Here is a 16,655-nt window from a genome sequence, read left to right on the forward strand (position 1 = left end):
CAGATGCAATCCACATCCCTACAAGTTGAAGGCGCTAGGGCGTTGAGGCCAGCAGCTCTTTGTGCACAATTTAGCTAGCTAGGAGGGGGTTGTGGGTGCATTTAATCTATAAATCTCTTTAAGAGGTTTTATTAAAATCAAGAGGTTTATTCTATGAGTTGATTGTTTAATTTCTATACTGCTTAATCTATTAAAAATATCTGCAAGCGGTGTACAGAAGACTGAAGCAAAAACAGACAACTTAAAACATTACTAAAATACAGTTGCGTATTATGTTGTGAAGTAAAACATGGTGAGGCATTACAGGTGAAGAGGTGGTCAATGCCTTTTTATTGTGAATTGCTATGAAGTTTTAGTTGGTGTCTGTTGCTTTTAACAAGTGTTTGCCCACCTTCCCGCATGTTAGCCTACTTCACTAGTCAAGGTAGAAGTTGGAGAAGGCCATCTCACAGGATCAGCCTTGCTTTTTCTTGAATTTTGCCCCCCCCCCCAAATGAGTGGCTGGAGAGAGGCCCCATTAGTAGATGATCAAGTTGTTTAGGGTTGGTTTGGAGGGGCTCTGTTTGGAGCTTCCAGTGGCTGAAATTGGACAAAGCCATTTTCCTTTAAGGTACTGGCCAAGAGAGTGGCATGCAGTAGTTGAAAGATATTGAATTGCGACCCTTTTAACAGCTTCTGCTTTCTTAGTATTCCCCCCCCCCCCAAAAAAAACTCCTGCAGCACCATGTGGGGTGGGGGAAGGGCATGCTTATGCCCAGCTTACCTGCCCAGCTTCCTCTCCTCATGCCACAAATAGGGAAAGTAAAGATGTCAAGCAGTAAAAACATCATTGAACCCCCTCACCTTGGAAGTGTCCACCTTCTCTTTCTATTGCCCCTTTCACTGGTTTGGACATACTTGGGAACAGCAGACAGAGAAAAAGTGGCCTTTCTCTCCCTGCCCCCCTGGGCCCAGTCCTGCTTCACTCATTTAGCTGTTCCCACTGCAGATTCACAAAAGTCCTGCTATCCATCTTGTCAATATACAATACACCCTGCAGATGGTCCATCTCATGCTGGATGATGCGGGCTGCCCAGCCACTTGCTGGCCAGCTAAACTGCTCCCCGACTTCATTCAGACCTGGGGAAAGGAAATAGAGGAACTCCAGTGAGAAATGCAGCTCTGGGGGCCTGCCATGCCTTAATGACTCACTCCCCTTGAAGGAACATGTATACCTGACTGAACTTTCCCCAAGCTGTTGGCCCAGTGCAGGCTCCCTGCACCCAGAGAATATCTATCTGTCCTTGCTTTTTGCTGGCACTTATTGAAACCAGCTATGCCCCTCAGTCCTGTCAAAAATTAGAAATGTGAGACTTATGAAAGATTCCAGAGCAGGACAGCATACGTAAGCAGGAGAAAGTGATGCCCCTGATGTTCTACCCACCCACTCTCCCCATTCCATTTTTCATACATAAATTGTCGCTTGCTACACCTGTTCACAGTCACACCAAATAACAGAAGAACAACATGTGAGTGTGCTACTGATGAAAGGCTTTGGCATAAAAACATGCACATTTTGACAGGCAGTGTGGGGAAAAGTTGTTTGGTGCTTGTGCCATGAGTTTGTACTTAGCTACATTCCCACAATTGGAATGCATAATGTAGATTCCCCTTTGAATTAATGACACCTTGTAAGATCAACAGAGACCCAGGTTTGAACACCTGAGGCTCGCCACACACATATACCAGCTCCAAAACTCACACCTCATCCAAGTGTGTTAAAGCTACAAGGAATAACATTGCCAGCTCACCGGAAACTGCCACGGCTTGGTATCTGGCGACGCAAGCAGAGAATCCACTGATGCTTTTACAGCCCTCGGGGAAAGAGACCAGTTGGGAGTCCAGCACCCTCATGGATGGATTCACTACCACATGCAGGGGGAAGGGGGCCATCTGGCAAGCCTGGCGCATACTGGGGGTGTGCTCATGAAAGAGCCTCTCAGGGAACTCGGCCACAAAGATCTGGAGTGGCACGCCCACTTGGGGAGCACTGAGACCCACACATTGTTCTTTCCTCATCACGCGAACCAGAGTACGGATGAGGGTCTGCACCTCACCACTGGCAATCTGTGAGGGCTCCACGGGAGCAGCCTGGGAGCGCAGAATGGGGTCCCCCACCTGGCAGACATGACTGTAGGGTGGGGTGGGAGGTTTCAAGACTTTGCGCCGCAGATATTGCCAATAGGTGCGCTGCTTCTCTGCCGGAGAGGAACAAGTGTGGCTGCAACTTCTGCATGGTAAAGGTGCCAGGAAAGCTCTGTTCCAAAGGAGGCTGTCCAGCATCCAGGCCAAGCCAGGCCTTAGCCTACAAACTGCCATAATTGTGCTTCAGCCACAAAGCCATCTGCCCAAAGAACAAATAAAACAAAAATAAGATGAGAAAATAAAAATAATGCAAAGACAACAGGTGCAAGCACTCCCAAGGCTTACTGCTGGGAAGTTTCTAAAGTCAAAGGTTGGCCTAGCTAAGATCACTGGGAGGGGAAGGGCTGGAGGCTGGAGCTCAGGCAGAGCATCCGCTTGGCTTTTGCATGGTCCCAGGTTCACTACCCAGCAGCGTCTCCAAGTAAGGGCTGGAAGAGACACACAGAGACCCGATAGGAAACCCTGGAGAGCTACTGCCCATCAGCATAGCCAGTACTGAGCTAGATGGACAAAGGATCTGTCTACTCTGTATGGCATTTTCCTGTGACTCTGCAGAGATGGAAAAAGCAGGCTTCTCTGCAAAAGCAATACAGAAAGGTTCTAAGATTCTGCCAAAACTCTCAGCCCACATTTGCAGCAGCAAAATTAGGAGGCGGAATGTTCTGTACCCCTTCCAATTAAATTTTGGATACCTCTCTTGTATATATTATCATCTATTTATTTCCCTCCAAGCAGCTCACATGGTTCCTTCCCACCCATATTTTAATTCTCCCAATAACCCGGTGAGGTAGGGATATGCTGCGGGAGAATGAAGGGTCCAAGGTCATCCGGTGAGCATCATGGGAATGAGCGGAGGACTTGAACTCAGCTCTCCCAATGCACTCTTGACCAGCAAAAGGCCGAAACTCTGCTGCTGGGCTTCTACTTGCAGGGAGGCTCGTTCTAATTTATTTTAACATCGAGGAGGGTTTCAAAATGTGGATCCCCCACCCGCAACCAGGACCTCAGCCCTACCTGACTCCAAGTCTCAAGTTTCAATGGGGCCGCCCAACTTCCTGTCTTGACAAACCACGCGAAGCGAGGAAACCGGAAGTGCTCGTGGATGCTGGGAGATGTAGTTCTCAAAAACAAAGAATGGCACCACTCCGTGGCAGGCGGGGTCCTTGCAGACGCTTTAGGTCAGCTTTTTCCATAAGAGGAAGCGGTTGTGTAGCAAAGGGGAGAATAAGATCCCTCTTGAAGTGACAGGTTTTCCCCATCATATCATTGGTAGCGATGCAGCTGCCTCAGGCTCATCTGCTTTACCTCAGCCCTGCTGCTAAAGTCAACACCAGCAAGTTTTGGCCCTGAATACTTGCTGCACTTCCACACATGCACCCCTCAGCTACCTGCTAGGGGAAAAAATCCTTCCAACCTCTCTAGACAAAAATTGTTCTATCCTTTTCTATGCAGAGACTTAATCCAATTAAGACTCCCTCACACTTACCTGCTACCTTTTTAGGACTCCTAGACACAGTCCACAGTCCACCCTTCTCTCCCTGACTCCTGTCCACTTTGCTTAATATCCCCCCCCCCCCAAAAGGGAGGATTTTGAAGCATTGAAAATCTCACTCACTTGCTGTCCTGGGCCATTTTAACTTGCCCTGGTGATGGAGCTATTGTTTTAAATTTGTTTATTTCTCTTCTACTAAAGCTCAGACAAACCAGCATCTAAACTCTTCTCCTCCCTGTGGAATGCCATCCCTTCAAATGCCAAGGAGATAAAAGAACTACAGAACTTTTAGAAGACATCTGCGTTTTTAATGTTTGATGTTTTACTATGTTTTATATATGCTATAAGCTGCCCAGAGTGGCTGGGGAAACCCAGGCAGATGGGCAGTGTATAAAAATTATTATTATTATTATTATTTAAACCTCATTTCTTGGGGTTCAACTGCAGGTGATCTTGGTCTTGGCTAGCAGGTTTTCTCTTCCTGCAGCACCAACTAAAGTAATTACCCTCTTCTGAAGGGCCAGCTACAACCCAAAGCAGTTGGTAAGAACAGTGGGATTCCCACACTCAGCAAGTTGGACTTTCCAAAGAAGAAATTCATACCTAGCCTGAGACATCAAGGGAAAACTGGCAGACACACATTTTATTCTGCAGCTTAAGGCATCAGGCAATTCCAGAGGAGAGGAAGATAAGGATGACACACAAGCATTTTTGGTGAATGGGGAGGCCCAGAAAAAACTGGTACTGACTGATACCTAAAGCAACTAGCCTCGGGAGAGAAGATTCAGGGGCCCACTCTCTTCACAGTACAGCATAGTGAGGTACAACACAGAGAACCAAACAAGCAATCAAGTTTATTCAAACCCTGATCCACCTTCACCAAAATTCCTTCCTCCCAGTGTCCACACCCAACTTCCTTCCCACCAGAGCAATGAAAGCTCAACTCAGTCTGTCCTTGAAGTGCTGAAGTAGAACCCAAAACCAAGAGCTGTGCCTGCCCATGGCAGGAATGAGTCTCTCCTCAGTCAGGTTCAAGTATCATGGAACCCCGGAAAACAGGCAAAATCCAGTGAAAACTATTCTAGAGGAGCACTCAGCAGCAAGGCATCACCAGAAGCTGCACTGCTCTCCTCTGCTTCCAGAACAGGGACTGGGGCACTGGGATCTGCTTCCTGCATGGCATCAGGGAGTTCCAAGTCCAATGGAGGAGGTGCTAGGCTTTCTTCAGTCAGCCTTTTCTCCTCAGACAAGGGATAGACAGTCTCTTTCTCCGGCAGGACTGAGGCCAGGAGCTCCTGAATCAGCTGCTCATCCACACAGCCAAGACTGCCATATTTGTGCAGCTGTGTTGGGGGAACACCTAGCAGTAAAAAAAGAAAATATATTAAAATGAGAAGTTAAAATCTTACATCAACCCTGAGCTAGAGAACATTCCTTGTACTGCTGCCAATTCTCTCTCTCCGTTCCCCTGGCAGTAGCCTGAGCTGTTGAGCACAGATTTCAATGACTTGCAGGCCTACAAGGACCACCACCAAGCAACCCCACCCCACCAATGTGCTGTTCACAAAGTCACAAGCAGAAGCCACTCATCCACCACAGGCCAGGGCTCAGCTGCAAGCTCCTTCCCCACCAAAAGTATTCAAGCAGCCATACCCAAAGTCTGTGCAATTTGTGCTGGGGGAAAGAGGAGCTGCAGACAACGGTTGAGGTAGGGCACCAAGTCTTCCAGAAATGCCATGCAGAAGTGAATGAACAGCTCTTGCTCTCGGCTGCTGAAGGCCACAGCCTCTGCCCGGTGGAAAACCAAAATGACCTTTGTCACCTGCAAAGAGAAAAAGAGAAGCTAGAATTTCTTGGTTTGGTGTCCAAATGGAAGGAAGGGACTGCAGTACTACTCAGCATGCTAGCCTCATCAAATGGTCAAAATAAAAGCCCAGCTAATCAGTCTGAGACACACCCAGAGGCTGAGTGAAAAGATGTCACATACTACCCTATAGAGCAGGGACTGAGAACCTTTGATCTCTCAAGTGCTACAGTCTCCTGGCAGGCAATCCAGCAGGGGCCATTTGCTGACTATGGGTGGTTAGAGGTAGTGGTGAGCAAGTTCAGTAGCAAAAACAGGCGAGGTCAACCACTTTCTCCTTCCTCTCTCTCTCTCTCTCCCAGCCCACCCAAAGCAGGGACTGATTGCTGTTGTCAGATGCCTGAACTGGTTGCTTGCAAAGGGCTTCTTGAAATAAGGCAGAGGCTCATCCCTGAACAAACAGACAGCAGCAACATGAGAGGGAACAAGCATAAACTCACAAACATGACCTGCCAAGTTGCTGAAAAGGGCTAGGAAACGCCAAGGAGTATGACTAAAGATAAGGCTGCAAGCAGCTAAAACTCTGCTGCTAGCAAATTTCTGTCCTGTCACCTAGGCATCTGAAGCATTTTTAATCCAGCCTCTTGGTGCACATGAGCAACAGAGAGCCCCACCTGGCCAAGTGCATCCTCCAGGGTAGCCGCCACGTCTGGGGCAAGAGCCACAGGGCAGCAGAGGCGCAGATCGTTGAAGGCTACCAGGATGTTGTTGAGGAAGCAGGCGAGTGGTGGAAAATCTAGCAGCACCATGGGGGGCTGCAGGGTGCCTGGCTGGGCAGAAGGAGCCACTGCTACAGGGATGGTGCTGCTGTTGCTACCCAAGGCAGTTGGCACAGAGATTAGCGTGTAGGAGTTCATCTCCTCCTGGAATTTGTTCACAGCTTCCTGCATGGCTCTCTTGAAGGTGACCAGTGCCACCCGCTGAAATATGGGGATGAGCAGGCCCCGGAAATCCGCTCCAACACGGCTGAACGAGAGGCCAAAGTACATGCACTGGCCTAGCAGGGAGTCCAGGCGGCTGCCCACACCACGCTGCAAGTCACGCTCAAGCACCAGCAGGAACTGGGAGACCTTCTGCAGGACCCACCCATGGAAGATGGCACTTTCATTGAGGGTGTCCTGCCCAGGGGGAGGCACCAGCGGCTCCTCGTCAGCAAAAATGGCACGGTACTGCGTGACAATGTCAAAGAGGTGCACACGGCAGGCCTCGATGGTCTTGGTAATATGCACATAGGGGTCGTCACCAGGAACAGCAGCAAGGATAGAACGTAGCCAGATGTCCCGTGCCTGCAGGAAAGTAATTCGTAGCTCAGCCTCAGTGAAGACATCCATGCAGCGAAGGTAGCCAATGATGCGCAAGCAGGCTGGCAGCTGAATGTTGGTGCGAAGCTGCTGGATCAGCTGCGTAAGCATGAGCTGTGTGGACTGGCGCACTTCTGCCACTATGCCCTGGGAAGGAGAAGAGAGACAAAATCAACTTCTGTTACTCATGGTTCCCAAACCATGCTGATCTCAATACTGCACAAACTATTTTATTTTCACTACAGTCCTTATGGATCATCCATGTGATCACTTATGGAGAGGGTCTACAGGTCAGTGGTAGATATACCTGCTTGATACAGTAGATACACTCTGGCTGCCAGAGTAGACAATACTGGGCTTAGTGCACAGTCAAACCTGGTATGAGGTAACTGCATTTTATAATGATGTGTACTTTTGGGAACTTTTAAAGAGGCATAACTTGCTGTCATCCTGAGTTCCTTTAGGAGGAAGAGTGGGATATAAACATGGTAAATAAATAAAGTGTTGTGACCTTAACAATGCATTCTTATTTGCAGATGGAAGAAGGGCTTTATTGGATCAGAACAGGGCCTGCCTCATCTCAGCTTTCTGTACAAGAATCCCTGCAACTAGCACGTTAGCCAAGAGTCATTAGTCAGTGATGGGGTGTGGTCTACCTTCTATCTATCCCTGCTTTACAGATTGCACTTAAAGAGATCAGTGGCTTGTATCCTGCTCTTGTTGAAAGTCAAAGAAACAGATCCCTACAGCACATGCACAAACCCTGGCTGCAATAAGCAACATAAGCACTTAGTCAAGAAAAAAGGCAACAAGAGAAGAAGCCTCAGATCTAGAAATATTCTGGCTTCTACAAACAGAACATGACAGCTCATGATGTTCCAGGATTGTGGGCCTTGGGTATCACCTGGATCAAACTTAGGAAACCAGCACAGAAGCCACACCACCTCTGCCTCTGTAAGCCATGGCAGAGGAAACAAATGCAAAAGGTTGGAGATGCCTTTCTTCGCTAAGCTTTTGCTCAGGTCCTGAAACTCTAGTAGCAAATAGTTGGGACCTACTATCACTGTATGGCTTAAGGCAGCTCTGGCACCTGCCAGGCTCAGAACATGTCTGCACCTGGATGACAGGGATGGTGGCATGCTTCTTCTCCAGGCGGCGGACATAGGACACCAGCTCCAGGGCCTCCTCGTAGTAACTGTTGCGGACGCATGTGTCCATCAGCTGGGGGATCTCCAGCACTTCCAGGATCTCTGTGTGGAGGTTCAGAGTCAGGCTGTTCATACGGCGGTTCTGAGCAATCTGTTCAGCCTCCTGCATGAAGTTCCTGGAGGCAGGAGCAAAAGAAGAAGAAAGCAGGTTAGGCCAGGAAAAGCAAAGGGGGAAGCCCCCTCTAACCCACCCATTCCAATGGCAGTGAGTTCCATAAGTTAACGCTGGGGCGCCCCAGGATTATTCCTGCCCCCAAAAGGAGTGTGGCGGCAGCCTTGGCCTCCAACTCCTCCTGCTCACCGGCAGGCCTCGGCGAAGGGTGGGAGGCGGCCCAAGAGGCGGTCGAGGCCCTGCTCGATGCCACCGAAGCCGCGACGCGTCTCAGCGGTGCATTCGGCGGAGCGGATGAAGGTCTTATAGTGGGCGAAGGCCAAGGCCCGCGTCTGTGCCCCGAGCTGCGCTCGTTCCTCCGCCAACCGGCCGGGTTCCCTCCGCAAGGCCTCCAGGCCCAGCCCCGCCAGCGCCGACAGGTAGGCCGCCAGCTCTGCGTCCCCCGCCGCCAGGGGAGGAGGCAGCGGCGCGGTCGCCCCGCGGAACAGCCATGCCAGCAGGCTCGCTTCCTCTAGGTCCGCCGAAGGCTCCGGGGCCGCCATCGGGCCGCCCTCGACGTGGACCAGGAAGTGATCGCTATGGCAACCGGAGGCTAGTCCTCCGTGGCAGATCCGGGTGCCGCTCTGCCCGAAACCTCTGTGTTCGTATGACGAGACCGGGAGGTCACGCAACGACGCTCCGACACTTGCACTCTATTGTGACCATAGACATATTTCTGGGTGTCAGCCTAGAGAGGGGAGCCGATGAGTGTAGGACACCCGAACTTAGTTTGATGTTGCAACTTCCGCTTCGTGTCTTTGATCCGAGGCTTCCCTGAATTGGAACCACGCGGGTCTCCGGCGTCTGTCTCGGGAGGTGCGATGCGGCCCCTCACGGAGGAAGAAACGCGCGCGCTCTTCGAGAAACTCTCCAAATAGTAAGCGGGGTGGCGGTGGCGGCACTTGTGTTCTCTGGGTTCATTAGGCTTTATGATTAACCCATGGAACTCACTGACACAAGATATTCGGATCCCCACCCAATGGACTTCCAGAGGGAATTAGAAAAATCAGTGAAGGAGGGGAAGTCTGTCTCTTGCTGTTGGCCCAGAAAGTAAAATGGAAGCGTCATTGAACCATAGCGGCGGAAGATACCGCAAAGGTCCTCTAGCCCACCCCAATGGATGTAGAGACTCACAACATTATAGGCAGGCAGCAACCAATGCTCTGCTGTGAGGAAGGGGGCACCCACCTTCTCAGACAGACTGTACCAGTGTGGAATAGCTCTTCTTGCCACGGAATACCTCTAGCTGGGAGACAACAGCAGGAGAACTAGATGGGTCGTGTTTAATGCAGAAAAATAATTACAGGGGTTATAGGGAAGTCAGTACAATAGTTTAAAATTGAAGTCTTCATATATGTACAGAGGCAGTATGTCTTAGAAATGGCTGCTGTTCTCCACCCCTGCTTGCTGGCTCCCTGCAGGTATTTGACTTGCTTTTGCCAGGAGGAGGAGGCTGAACTAATTGGGCATTTGGTCAAGTCTAGCATAAGAGGGCTGTTCTCATGTTTTGTGGGGACTGGCTGACAGTGTGTCTCTTTGTTCCAACCTTTTTAAGTATTGGTGAGAACATCCAGCTCCTGGTTGACCGGCCAGATGGTGCCTACTGCTTCCGCCTGCACAAGGACCGAGTCTATTACCTCAGGTGAGGAGGCCCTACATACACCCTGGGGCATGTTATTAATGTTAACACCTTCATCCATAACACACATTAAGTAAAAAATAAAAGGATGGATCTTTGAACATGTGTAAGGCTCTCTTCCTCTTCCAGAATGTACCCACGTCTCTGTGGGTGGGGAGAAGAGTAGAGGCATCTATGGGGGGAAATGCCTGTTTTCTTTTGTAAGATGCTGCTTGTTCTCACTGCAGAGCTGCAAGGTGCTGGGAAAGAGATCTTGTTTCCCTTGTGTTTTTAGCAGCAGAAGAGCAAAAGATGTAAAAGGAGCAGAACTGAACTAAGGGAAGCTGTACTCATGGACAGTCTTTCATATGCAAATGAAGGACAGAGAGGAGGGACTTGGTCTCATAATTTAACTCTGAGCTCCCGTCTTGTCTGATCCAGCTTTTGGCACATTTTATCACTTCCAGTGCAAGTGCAACACATTGTATTTGGGGACGAGGAGTGGCTATGAGGTCTTGCTTGTTTTAGGGTTGCTTGGATTAAATCCCCAAACCTGCCTTTTCCATCATCAGTATCCCTGATTTGGTTTAGGTACTTTAAAGCTTCCCATCTCCCCTATGGAAGCATATAACCAAAAAGCCACAATACTGGCTGCAGGTACTTGGAGTGTGCCTCAGGCCACAGCATGTTTCAGTGATGCTCTTATGATGACTTCGGAGCTTCTGAATCTGGAGACACAGAGTCCTAATGATAAGCCTTTGCTTTCTGTTTCTTAGTGAGAAGATTCTGAAGCTTGCTACAAACATCCCCCGGGAGAATCTGGTGTCTCTTGGCACCTGCTTTGGAAAGTTCACCAAGAGCCAGAAGTTCCGACTCCACATCACTGCCCTCGATTACCTTGCTCCCTACGCCAAGGTAAAGATGGCACAGAGGACCATTTATTTGAGGGGCACTATCCTACCAAAATAGGTACCGCTCTGGTGGGAAGGTAAATGGCGTTTCCATGCGCTGCTCTGGTTTCGCCAGAAGTGGCTTAGTCATGCTGACCACATGACCCGGAAGCTGTACGCCGGCTCCCTCGGCCAATAAAGCAAGATGAGTACTGCAACCCCAGAGTCATCTGCAATTGGACCTAACGGTCAGGGGTCCCTTTATCTTTACCTAGCCTACCAAAAATGTCAAAACACCTGTAGTGCTGTGTGGGGTGGGGACCTGCTAGCTGTTTATTGGGAAGGGGGGTATTTTTTCCCCTTGTGCTAATCTAAGGAGGACAAGAAAGGGAACCCGTGTAGTGGTACATTTAATGTAACTCAAAGAGGATATCTCTCATTTTTTTTCTCATGCAGTACAAAGTGTGGGTGAAGCCTGGGGCAGAGCAGTCCTTCCTTTATGGGAACCACATACTGAAGTCTGGCTTGGGGCGCATCACAGAGAGCACTGCCCAGTACCAGGGTGTGGTGGTATATTCCATGGCTGACGTCCCCCTGGTGAGTGACACTTAGTGGGTAGGTGGATGGGTGGGTGGGTTGGATGGTTGGACCTGAGTGAATTTGAAGTTAAGACAATGCCCCTCCAAGGTCTTAATGACTTCCTTGTTCCAATTGACCTTCTTAGGGCTTTGGAGTGGCAGCCAAGTCCACCCAGGAGTGCCGGAAAGTGGACCCCATGGCGATCGTGGTTTTTCACCAAGCGGATATTGGAGAATACATACGGCATGAAGAGACGCTGACATAAATGGCAGGGCAGAAAGCCCCAAAGACTGACTTTCCCACCCTCCTCAACCAGCCTGTGCCCCTTTTCATGCAGACTGTGGAAGGCGCAACTGTGTAGGTTGTTAAACTGCCAGCAAAATATCTATCTACCTCCTGATGGCCACAGTGAGACTGTAGATGAGTCACAAAACTTTGGGATATAGCTGCAGGCCTGGCAGTTCTAGCTACAATTCTGACACAGTAAAGCTATTTCATTTTTCTCCTTTCATTGTCTTGATTCATCTGATGTTCAGGGAACTGGTTACATTACAGCCTCTCTTATTTTGCCCTGGGCTTTGGGGCTGGCAAACCAGAGGTGTTTCACAAAGCCATGGAGAACCAAAAACTAGAAGTTCTCTTTTCCTCCCACCTTCCCTGCTGCAGTAGCCTTTGCTTCCAAGCTGGCTGCCTCTAAAGGAAGAGGAAGGAATCTTGTGTTTGGTGGTGGTGGAGATCATGTGTGTCTGCATGCGCACCCCCATTTACTAATTATGCCCTTAATGTACTTCTTGCTCAATGTAAAAATCTCACATACCTATGCTGTGGTTGCAGCAGGACTCCCACATTTTGAGTCATTTTATTTTAACTTGGGGCAGTTTTCATTTCAAGTCAACCAACCCCCTGTGGCTCCTCTGGAGGAATACTTGGATTTTTCAGCCAACACCCCTCCCCCCACCAAAAAAGAAGCCACACCAACAGGTGGACGTGCCCTTGCTCTCCTTTGCTGCTTGCAGGTATTTAGTCAGTTGGGTGTTAAGAGGGTGGCAAGGAGAGAGCAATTTGGCTTTTCAGCCTGGCATAAATAGCCTTCTGAAGCAGCCTCAGCACCGTGGCTTGTTGGTGGCTGTGGTGGGCTGTGTGGTGAAGAGGCGCTTGAGGAAGTAGAGTTGCAGGACACCAGAGAGAACAATGGCCAGGCTCTGGGCCGCTGACCACCAGTTCACGTAGTTGTAATTGGACTCCAGAAGGAAGTAGTCTGAGGTGCTCTTCATCCGACTAAAACTGTAGTAGCGCCACATTTGGAAGATGCCGTTCAGCAGTTTTTTGGTGCTCTCCTGTTAACAAAAGAGTGGAGCAGGGAAAGCTCTTCAGTCCCAGATGTCTGTCCTTGGCCCTGCTGTGGCTTTGAAAAGATACTTCACTTAGGCTACAGATTGCTGCTCCTGGCAACCAGCTGTCTGGCCAACCATGGGGAGCTCTTTCCTTCATAGCCTGAAAGGAAAGGATGCCTGTCCTTCTTCCTAACAGCTGTCAGACTCAGGTGGGTAAAAAATAAATAAAATATCCAGGCTGCATCAAGCATGAAGGAGATCATATCTGTCCCATTTCCCCCCAGCCCTGGAGGTTCCAAATAGCTCCCAGCTTTATCACTGCTACCTTATTTATTTTTAGTTCTTTAATAAGTTACCTCAATTGCATCCAGTGTGTCGTTAAGTCTTTTCCTCTCAGCTTCTTGAGGAGTTTGTAGATCAAAGCCCTCATAGAAGACCCCAAAGTTGAGGTAGACCTGCACGGAGCCAAAGTGGTTGTACCGATTGCTCAGACAGAGCTGATAGAAGCCTGCAAGAAAGAGTTAAACTTGTGCCAGGTGAACTAGCAGCATTTAAGGCCTTCTGGTGTTGGGTGTGAGTAACGCAATTTGAATTCAGGTCTGTAAGAGAGACTGAACGTGCCCCTTTCTTGAGAAGATAGCCTACAATTTAAAAGGGGTAGCCGTGTCATTTAAAGATAGCTTGCTTAGCCCTTGTATACAATAATGTGATTAGAGCCAAATTTTTTCTGGGATTCCCTGGTTGTTGTCCATCCCTCTAAAAAGAAAACATAAATGGAGGAGTAAGAGATGGGGTGGCAGGCAGCAAGGGAGATTATGCTTGTGCTCATCTAACCAATCTGCTTTCAACTTGCTTTTGGGGGAATAAAAAGCGGTCAGGAGAGAGAGAGAGCGCCTGTCATTCCTAGAATGCTTTCTGAACATCATTCATAGTTACTAGCCTCATATCTTTGGGGAAGGTGGTAGGTGTGTCTCACAGAATATAAAAAGCTGCCTTACACCAAATAAGACCATTGGATCACCTAGTTCAGCATTGTCTAAACTTGCCTAGACATAGTTGGAATTGAATCTTGGGTCTTCAAATCTGATGCTCTCCTGCCGAGCCATGGGCCCAGAGGTTTTTCCTCCTGTGAGGTTATAACTAAACAGGTTTTCTATTTCAGAACCCAGCCTTTGAGCACCCAGTTCAAGGTGGCTTTATGGGAGGAGAGTCCGCAATGGGGGACGTGCTCACTGCATGTTCAAGATCACCTATTTTGCTTGGAGGCTGCACCTGAGCCAGTTCTGGGAGTCTAGAAAGCACTCTTGATATGGCTGTGTGTACAGAGAGGGAGGCACCTGTTTCCTTGGTTTGGAAGTTGATCTGTCCCCGTGTATCTTGGGAGGTGCCAAGGTGGAGCCCATTGGGGTCATTTGCAGTTGCCAGGATGTGTTGGTCATGTCCAAGACCTGAAGACCACTGCACCTGAAACCAAGATAGGATAGGGATACGACAGGACAAGAAATGGGATGGCATTGGTAATGCTATAACCATGTTACCTGCCACTTTCTTGTTTTTGGTTTCTTAGATGCAAGAGCTGATCTGTGCAAGTATTCAGCTACAGAAGGCAAATGGAGCTGCCATTTCCATATTGGAAGGCACGATGTACCTATCAGTTATGCTGCTGGTACACACACACATGACAAGGAGAGGTCTCGCAAAAGCAGCAATTTCATGAGAGAGTATGCACAAGAGAGTCAGACAAAACAGTTTAGTCATTGGACTTTCAAAGCAACAGGTTACATGCTGAATATGTGTCTTCACAAATCTCTGCATGCAGATGATGAGACAGGAATTGCAGTTGTCTACAAAGTTTCTAGTGCACTTAGTGTAGGAGTGGGCAACTAGCAACTAGCAAGATGACCTGCCACCACCAGTCAACCCACTTCTTGCTGGTAGCCCTTAATCCCTGCCTTGGTGGGTGGCAAATATATGTGAGTGCCTTGCCCTTCCACTTTCAGGGTCAGATGCCTCCCCATGAACTGTGTCGGGAGGAAGCTGAGCTGTTTCCTTGGAAACTGGCCCATGCAATAACCTCACATTTTTGTTCTAGACCCTTGCTAAGAAACAAAAATATTCTTCCTTCCAATCTCAACTAGAATCAACCAGTCACGGTGCCAGCTGAATCACCCTCCTGCCTCCAGCTCCTGCATCATGACTGGATTTACAGCATGGTCATGGTCCTGTTCACCTTCAGAGCAATCCAGTTTACCAAGAGGAAAGTGGAGCTGAAAGTTTCTGGCTTGAGGCCTAGTGCCATGACAGGAGACTGCCAAGGTCCTTGTGCTGACCCACCATTGAGGCTGGATTGTCAAGGCAGTTTAGAAATACAGTGGTACCTCGGGTTAAGAACTTAATTCGTTCCGGAGGTCCGTTCTCAACCTGAAACTGTTCTTAACCTAAGGTACCACTTTAGCTAATGGGGCCTCCTGCTGCCACCACACAATTTCTGTTCTCATCCTGAAGTAAAGTTCTCAACCTGAGGTACTACTTCTGGGTTAGTGGAGTCTGTAACCTGAAGCGTTTGTAACCTGAGGTACCACTGTAAAGAGTTTAAGAAGCAGGAAGGCTCCAGTTTTATAGTTGGCACATAAAGGAAGGTCTTTGGCAGAGACCTCAGCATTGGCAAACCCAAGAGTGAGAGAAGGTTCCTTTCAGGAAGACACTAAATCATCTTTATGAATAAATGGCACTTCTGGAAAATCTAGAATCTAAAAAGCACACTCAGCAATGCCACCAGCCTTCTCCGTCCATGTAACCCTTGTACTTTCCATATGTTTTGGATTACAATGCCCCTCAGCCCTTCCATCATGCAGGCCAGGGCTGGGTATTCTCAACTGGGCAAGATAGTTAATCCTGACCAAGTTCTTTAAGGTGCAGTGAAAGAATCTGGCTTGACTATTGATACTTTAGGGGTTCATGACAACCAATAAGATAATGCAAGATTCCCAGTTTGCATTCTGGGGGATGCTGGTTACAAACATAGGAACTTGCCTTATGCTAAATTGGGTCATAGGTCCAAACTAGTTTATTATTCTCTCAGTTTGACGGACAGTGGCTCTCCAGGGCTTCAGCCAGGGAAATTTTTGCAGCCCTCCCTCAAAATGTCAGGGGTGGAAGCTGAGACCTATATGCAAAGCAGATGCTCTTCCCCAAGCTAAACCCCTTTCCCTGGTTCTGCTGCTACTAGAGAATCTGGCTGCTCATTACTGTCCCCCCTTGACCACAGCACAACCCTTGGATTTTGCGCAGCACCCCGTCCACCGGCACCCACCTGATAGCTAAAGTAGAAAAAGCCGCTCTGATGGGCAAATTGCCAGAAGCACTCTATGCTGCCTGCAGGGATGACAATGCCAAAGTTGTACTGGTCCGCCCCACGGAAAAGAGGCTGGTCGCTGGAACCACTCAGAGGTTCAGACTTGCGGGCTTGGGCAAGTTCCAGCCCCCCCACCAACAAGCACACCATTGCAGCCACAGGTAACACTGCAAGCATCTTGCCACAGGGAAGGTAGCTGAGCTTGGCTGGAGGCAAGTGCCAGAGCTGGAGTCCAGCATGCTGGCAGCTGGTAATCATTAACTCCACCCTCATGCCCTGTGTTTGTGCAGCTTGCTGCTGAATCAACTCTTCATTCCTCAAGGAAGCAGTCAATGCCTTAAGGACACGCGGAGTGAGCTCAGTGGAAAGAAGTTCCTCCCCCTACCTGCTGCTTGCCAGACTTCTTGGACTGCAATTCCCATCAGCCCTAGTCTCAGATGGTTGTGCTGATGTAACCTGTAGTCCAAGAGATCTGGAGGCTAGGACAGGCAGTGGTAAAGTGTTCCTTCAAGCACAAGCCTCTTGCAGCAGTTGAGCAGCAGAGCACTAGGTCCTGTACAGGTGAGGCAGCCAAGGGGCAGACAGAACATTGATTCCTCACCTTTCCTCCTATGATCTCCAGGTGGCATACCTGGTTCCTCCAACAGCATCTTTTTAATAACCACCACCCTGTGAGGTT

At 49.1% G+C, this 16,655-nt stretch overlaps 3 protein-coding genes across 5 annotated transcripts; 1 reads left to right on the forward strand and 2 right to left on the reverse strand.

Annotated features, from left to right (window-relative positions):
- Positions 1-300: 300 nt before the first annotated feature.
- On the reverse strand, positions 301-8,744 carry COG8 (component of oligomeric golgi complex 8). Of its 2 annotated transcripts, none has more exons than XM_081921682.1 (5): positions 8,351-8,744; positions 7,958-8,165; positions 6,155-6,988; positions 5,330-5,498; positions 301-1,119 (listed from the first exon to the last, which is right to left on the reverse strand). In XM_081921682.1, the coding sequence occupies exons 1-5, from the start codon at positions 8,701-8,703 to the stop codon at positions 962-964; spliced, it is 1,722 nt and encodes a 573-aa protein (XP_081777808.1). In that variant the 5' UTR covers positions 8,704-8,744; the 3' UTR covers positions 301-961. The 2 variants fall into 2 exon arrangements, with proteins under 2 accessions (XP_081777808.1, XP_081777807.1); XM_081921681.1 differs by lacking the exon at positions 301-1,119 and adding an exon at positions 4,511-5,036 and having other exon boundaries at positions 8,351-8,743.
- A 179-nt stretch (positions 8,745-8,923) lies between these two features.
- Positions 8,924-11,796, forward strand: NIP7 (nucleolar pre-rRNA processing protein NIP7). 2 transcript variants are annotated; one of them, XR_014171031.1, is made up of 6 exons: positions 8,924-9,077; positions 9,756-9,842; positions 10,595-10,733; positions 11,165-11,305; positions 11,433-11,651; positions 11,713-11,796. XR_014171031.1 is itself a non-coding variant. In XM_081921686.1 (5 exons), exons 1-5 carry the CDS (start codon positions 9,022-9,024, stop codon positions 11,550-11,552), a joined length of 543 nt encoding a protein of 180 aa, XP_081777812.1. In that variant the 5' UTR covers positions 8,924-9,021; the 3' UTR covers positions 11,553-11,796. The 2 variants fall into 2 exon arrangements, 1 of the variants encoding a protein (XP_081777812.1); XM_081921686.1 differs by having other exon boundaries at positions 11,433-11,796.
- A 314-nt stretch (positions 11,797-12,110) lies between these two features.
- Positions 12,111-16,655, reverse strand: TMED6 (transmembrane p24 trafficking protein 6). Its single transcript, XM_081921685.1, has 4 exons — positions 15,935-16,655; positions 13,959-14,085; positions 12,978-13,129; positions 12,111-12,624 (listed from the first exon to the last, which is right to left on the reverse strand). The coding sequence occupies exons 1-4, from the start codon at positions 16,247-16,249 to the stop codon at positions 12,391-12,393; spliced, it is 828 nt and encodes a 275-aa protein (XP_081777811.1). The 5' UTR covers positions 16,250-16,655; the 3' UTR covers positions 12,111-12,390.

This window comes from Podarcis melisellensis, assembly GCF_964234715.1.
Source record: "Podarcis melisellensis genome assembly, chromosome: 8".
In the NCBI taxonomy this organism is placed as follows: domain Eukaryota; kingdom Metazoa; phylum Chordata; class Lepidosauria; order Squamata; family Lacertidae; genus Podarcis; species Podarcis melisellensis.

Coding starts and splice junctions, on each gene's coding strand:
- COG8 (XM_081921681.1), bottom strand. CDS start 8,703: ATGGCGGCCCCGGAGCCTTCGGCGGACCTAGAGGAAGCGAGCCTGCTG. Junction 5,499..6,154: donor TGGAGGATGCACTTGGCCAG/GTGGGGCTCTCT, acceptor TTCTCTTTGCAG/GTGACAAAGGTCATTTTGGT. Junction 5,037..5,329: donor ACAAATTGCACAGACTTTGG/GTATGGCTGCTT, acceptor TTTTACTGCTAG/GTGTTCCCCCAACACAGCTG.
- NIP7 (XM_081921686.1), top strand. CDS start 9,022: ATGCGGCCCCTCACGGAGGAAGAAACGCGCGCGCTCTTCGAGAAACTC. Junction 9,078..9,755: donor TTCGAGAAACTCTCCAAATA/GTAAGCGGGGTG, acceptor AACCTTTTTAAG/TATTGGTGAGAACATCCAGC. Junction 11,306..11,432: donor CCATGGCTGACGTCCCCCTG/GTGAGTGACACT, acceptor TGACCTTCTTAG/GGCTTTGGAGTGGCAGCCAA.
- TMED6 (XM_081921685.1), bottom strand. CDS start 16,249: ATGAGGGTGGAGTTAATGATTACCAGCTGCCAGCATGCTGGACTCCAG. Junction 14,086..15,934: donor TTTTCTACTTTAGCTATCAG/GTGGGTGCCGGT, acceptor TCTTGGTTTCAG/GTGCAGTGGTCTTCAGGTCT. Junction 13,130..13,958: donor CTTCCAAACCAAGGAAACAG/GTGCCTCCCTCT, acceptor TCTTTCTTGCAG/GCTTCTATCAGCTCTGTCTG.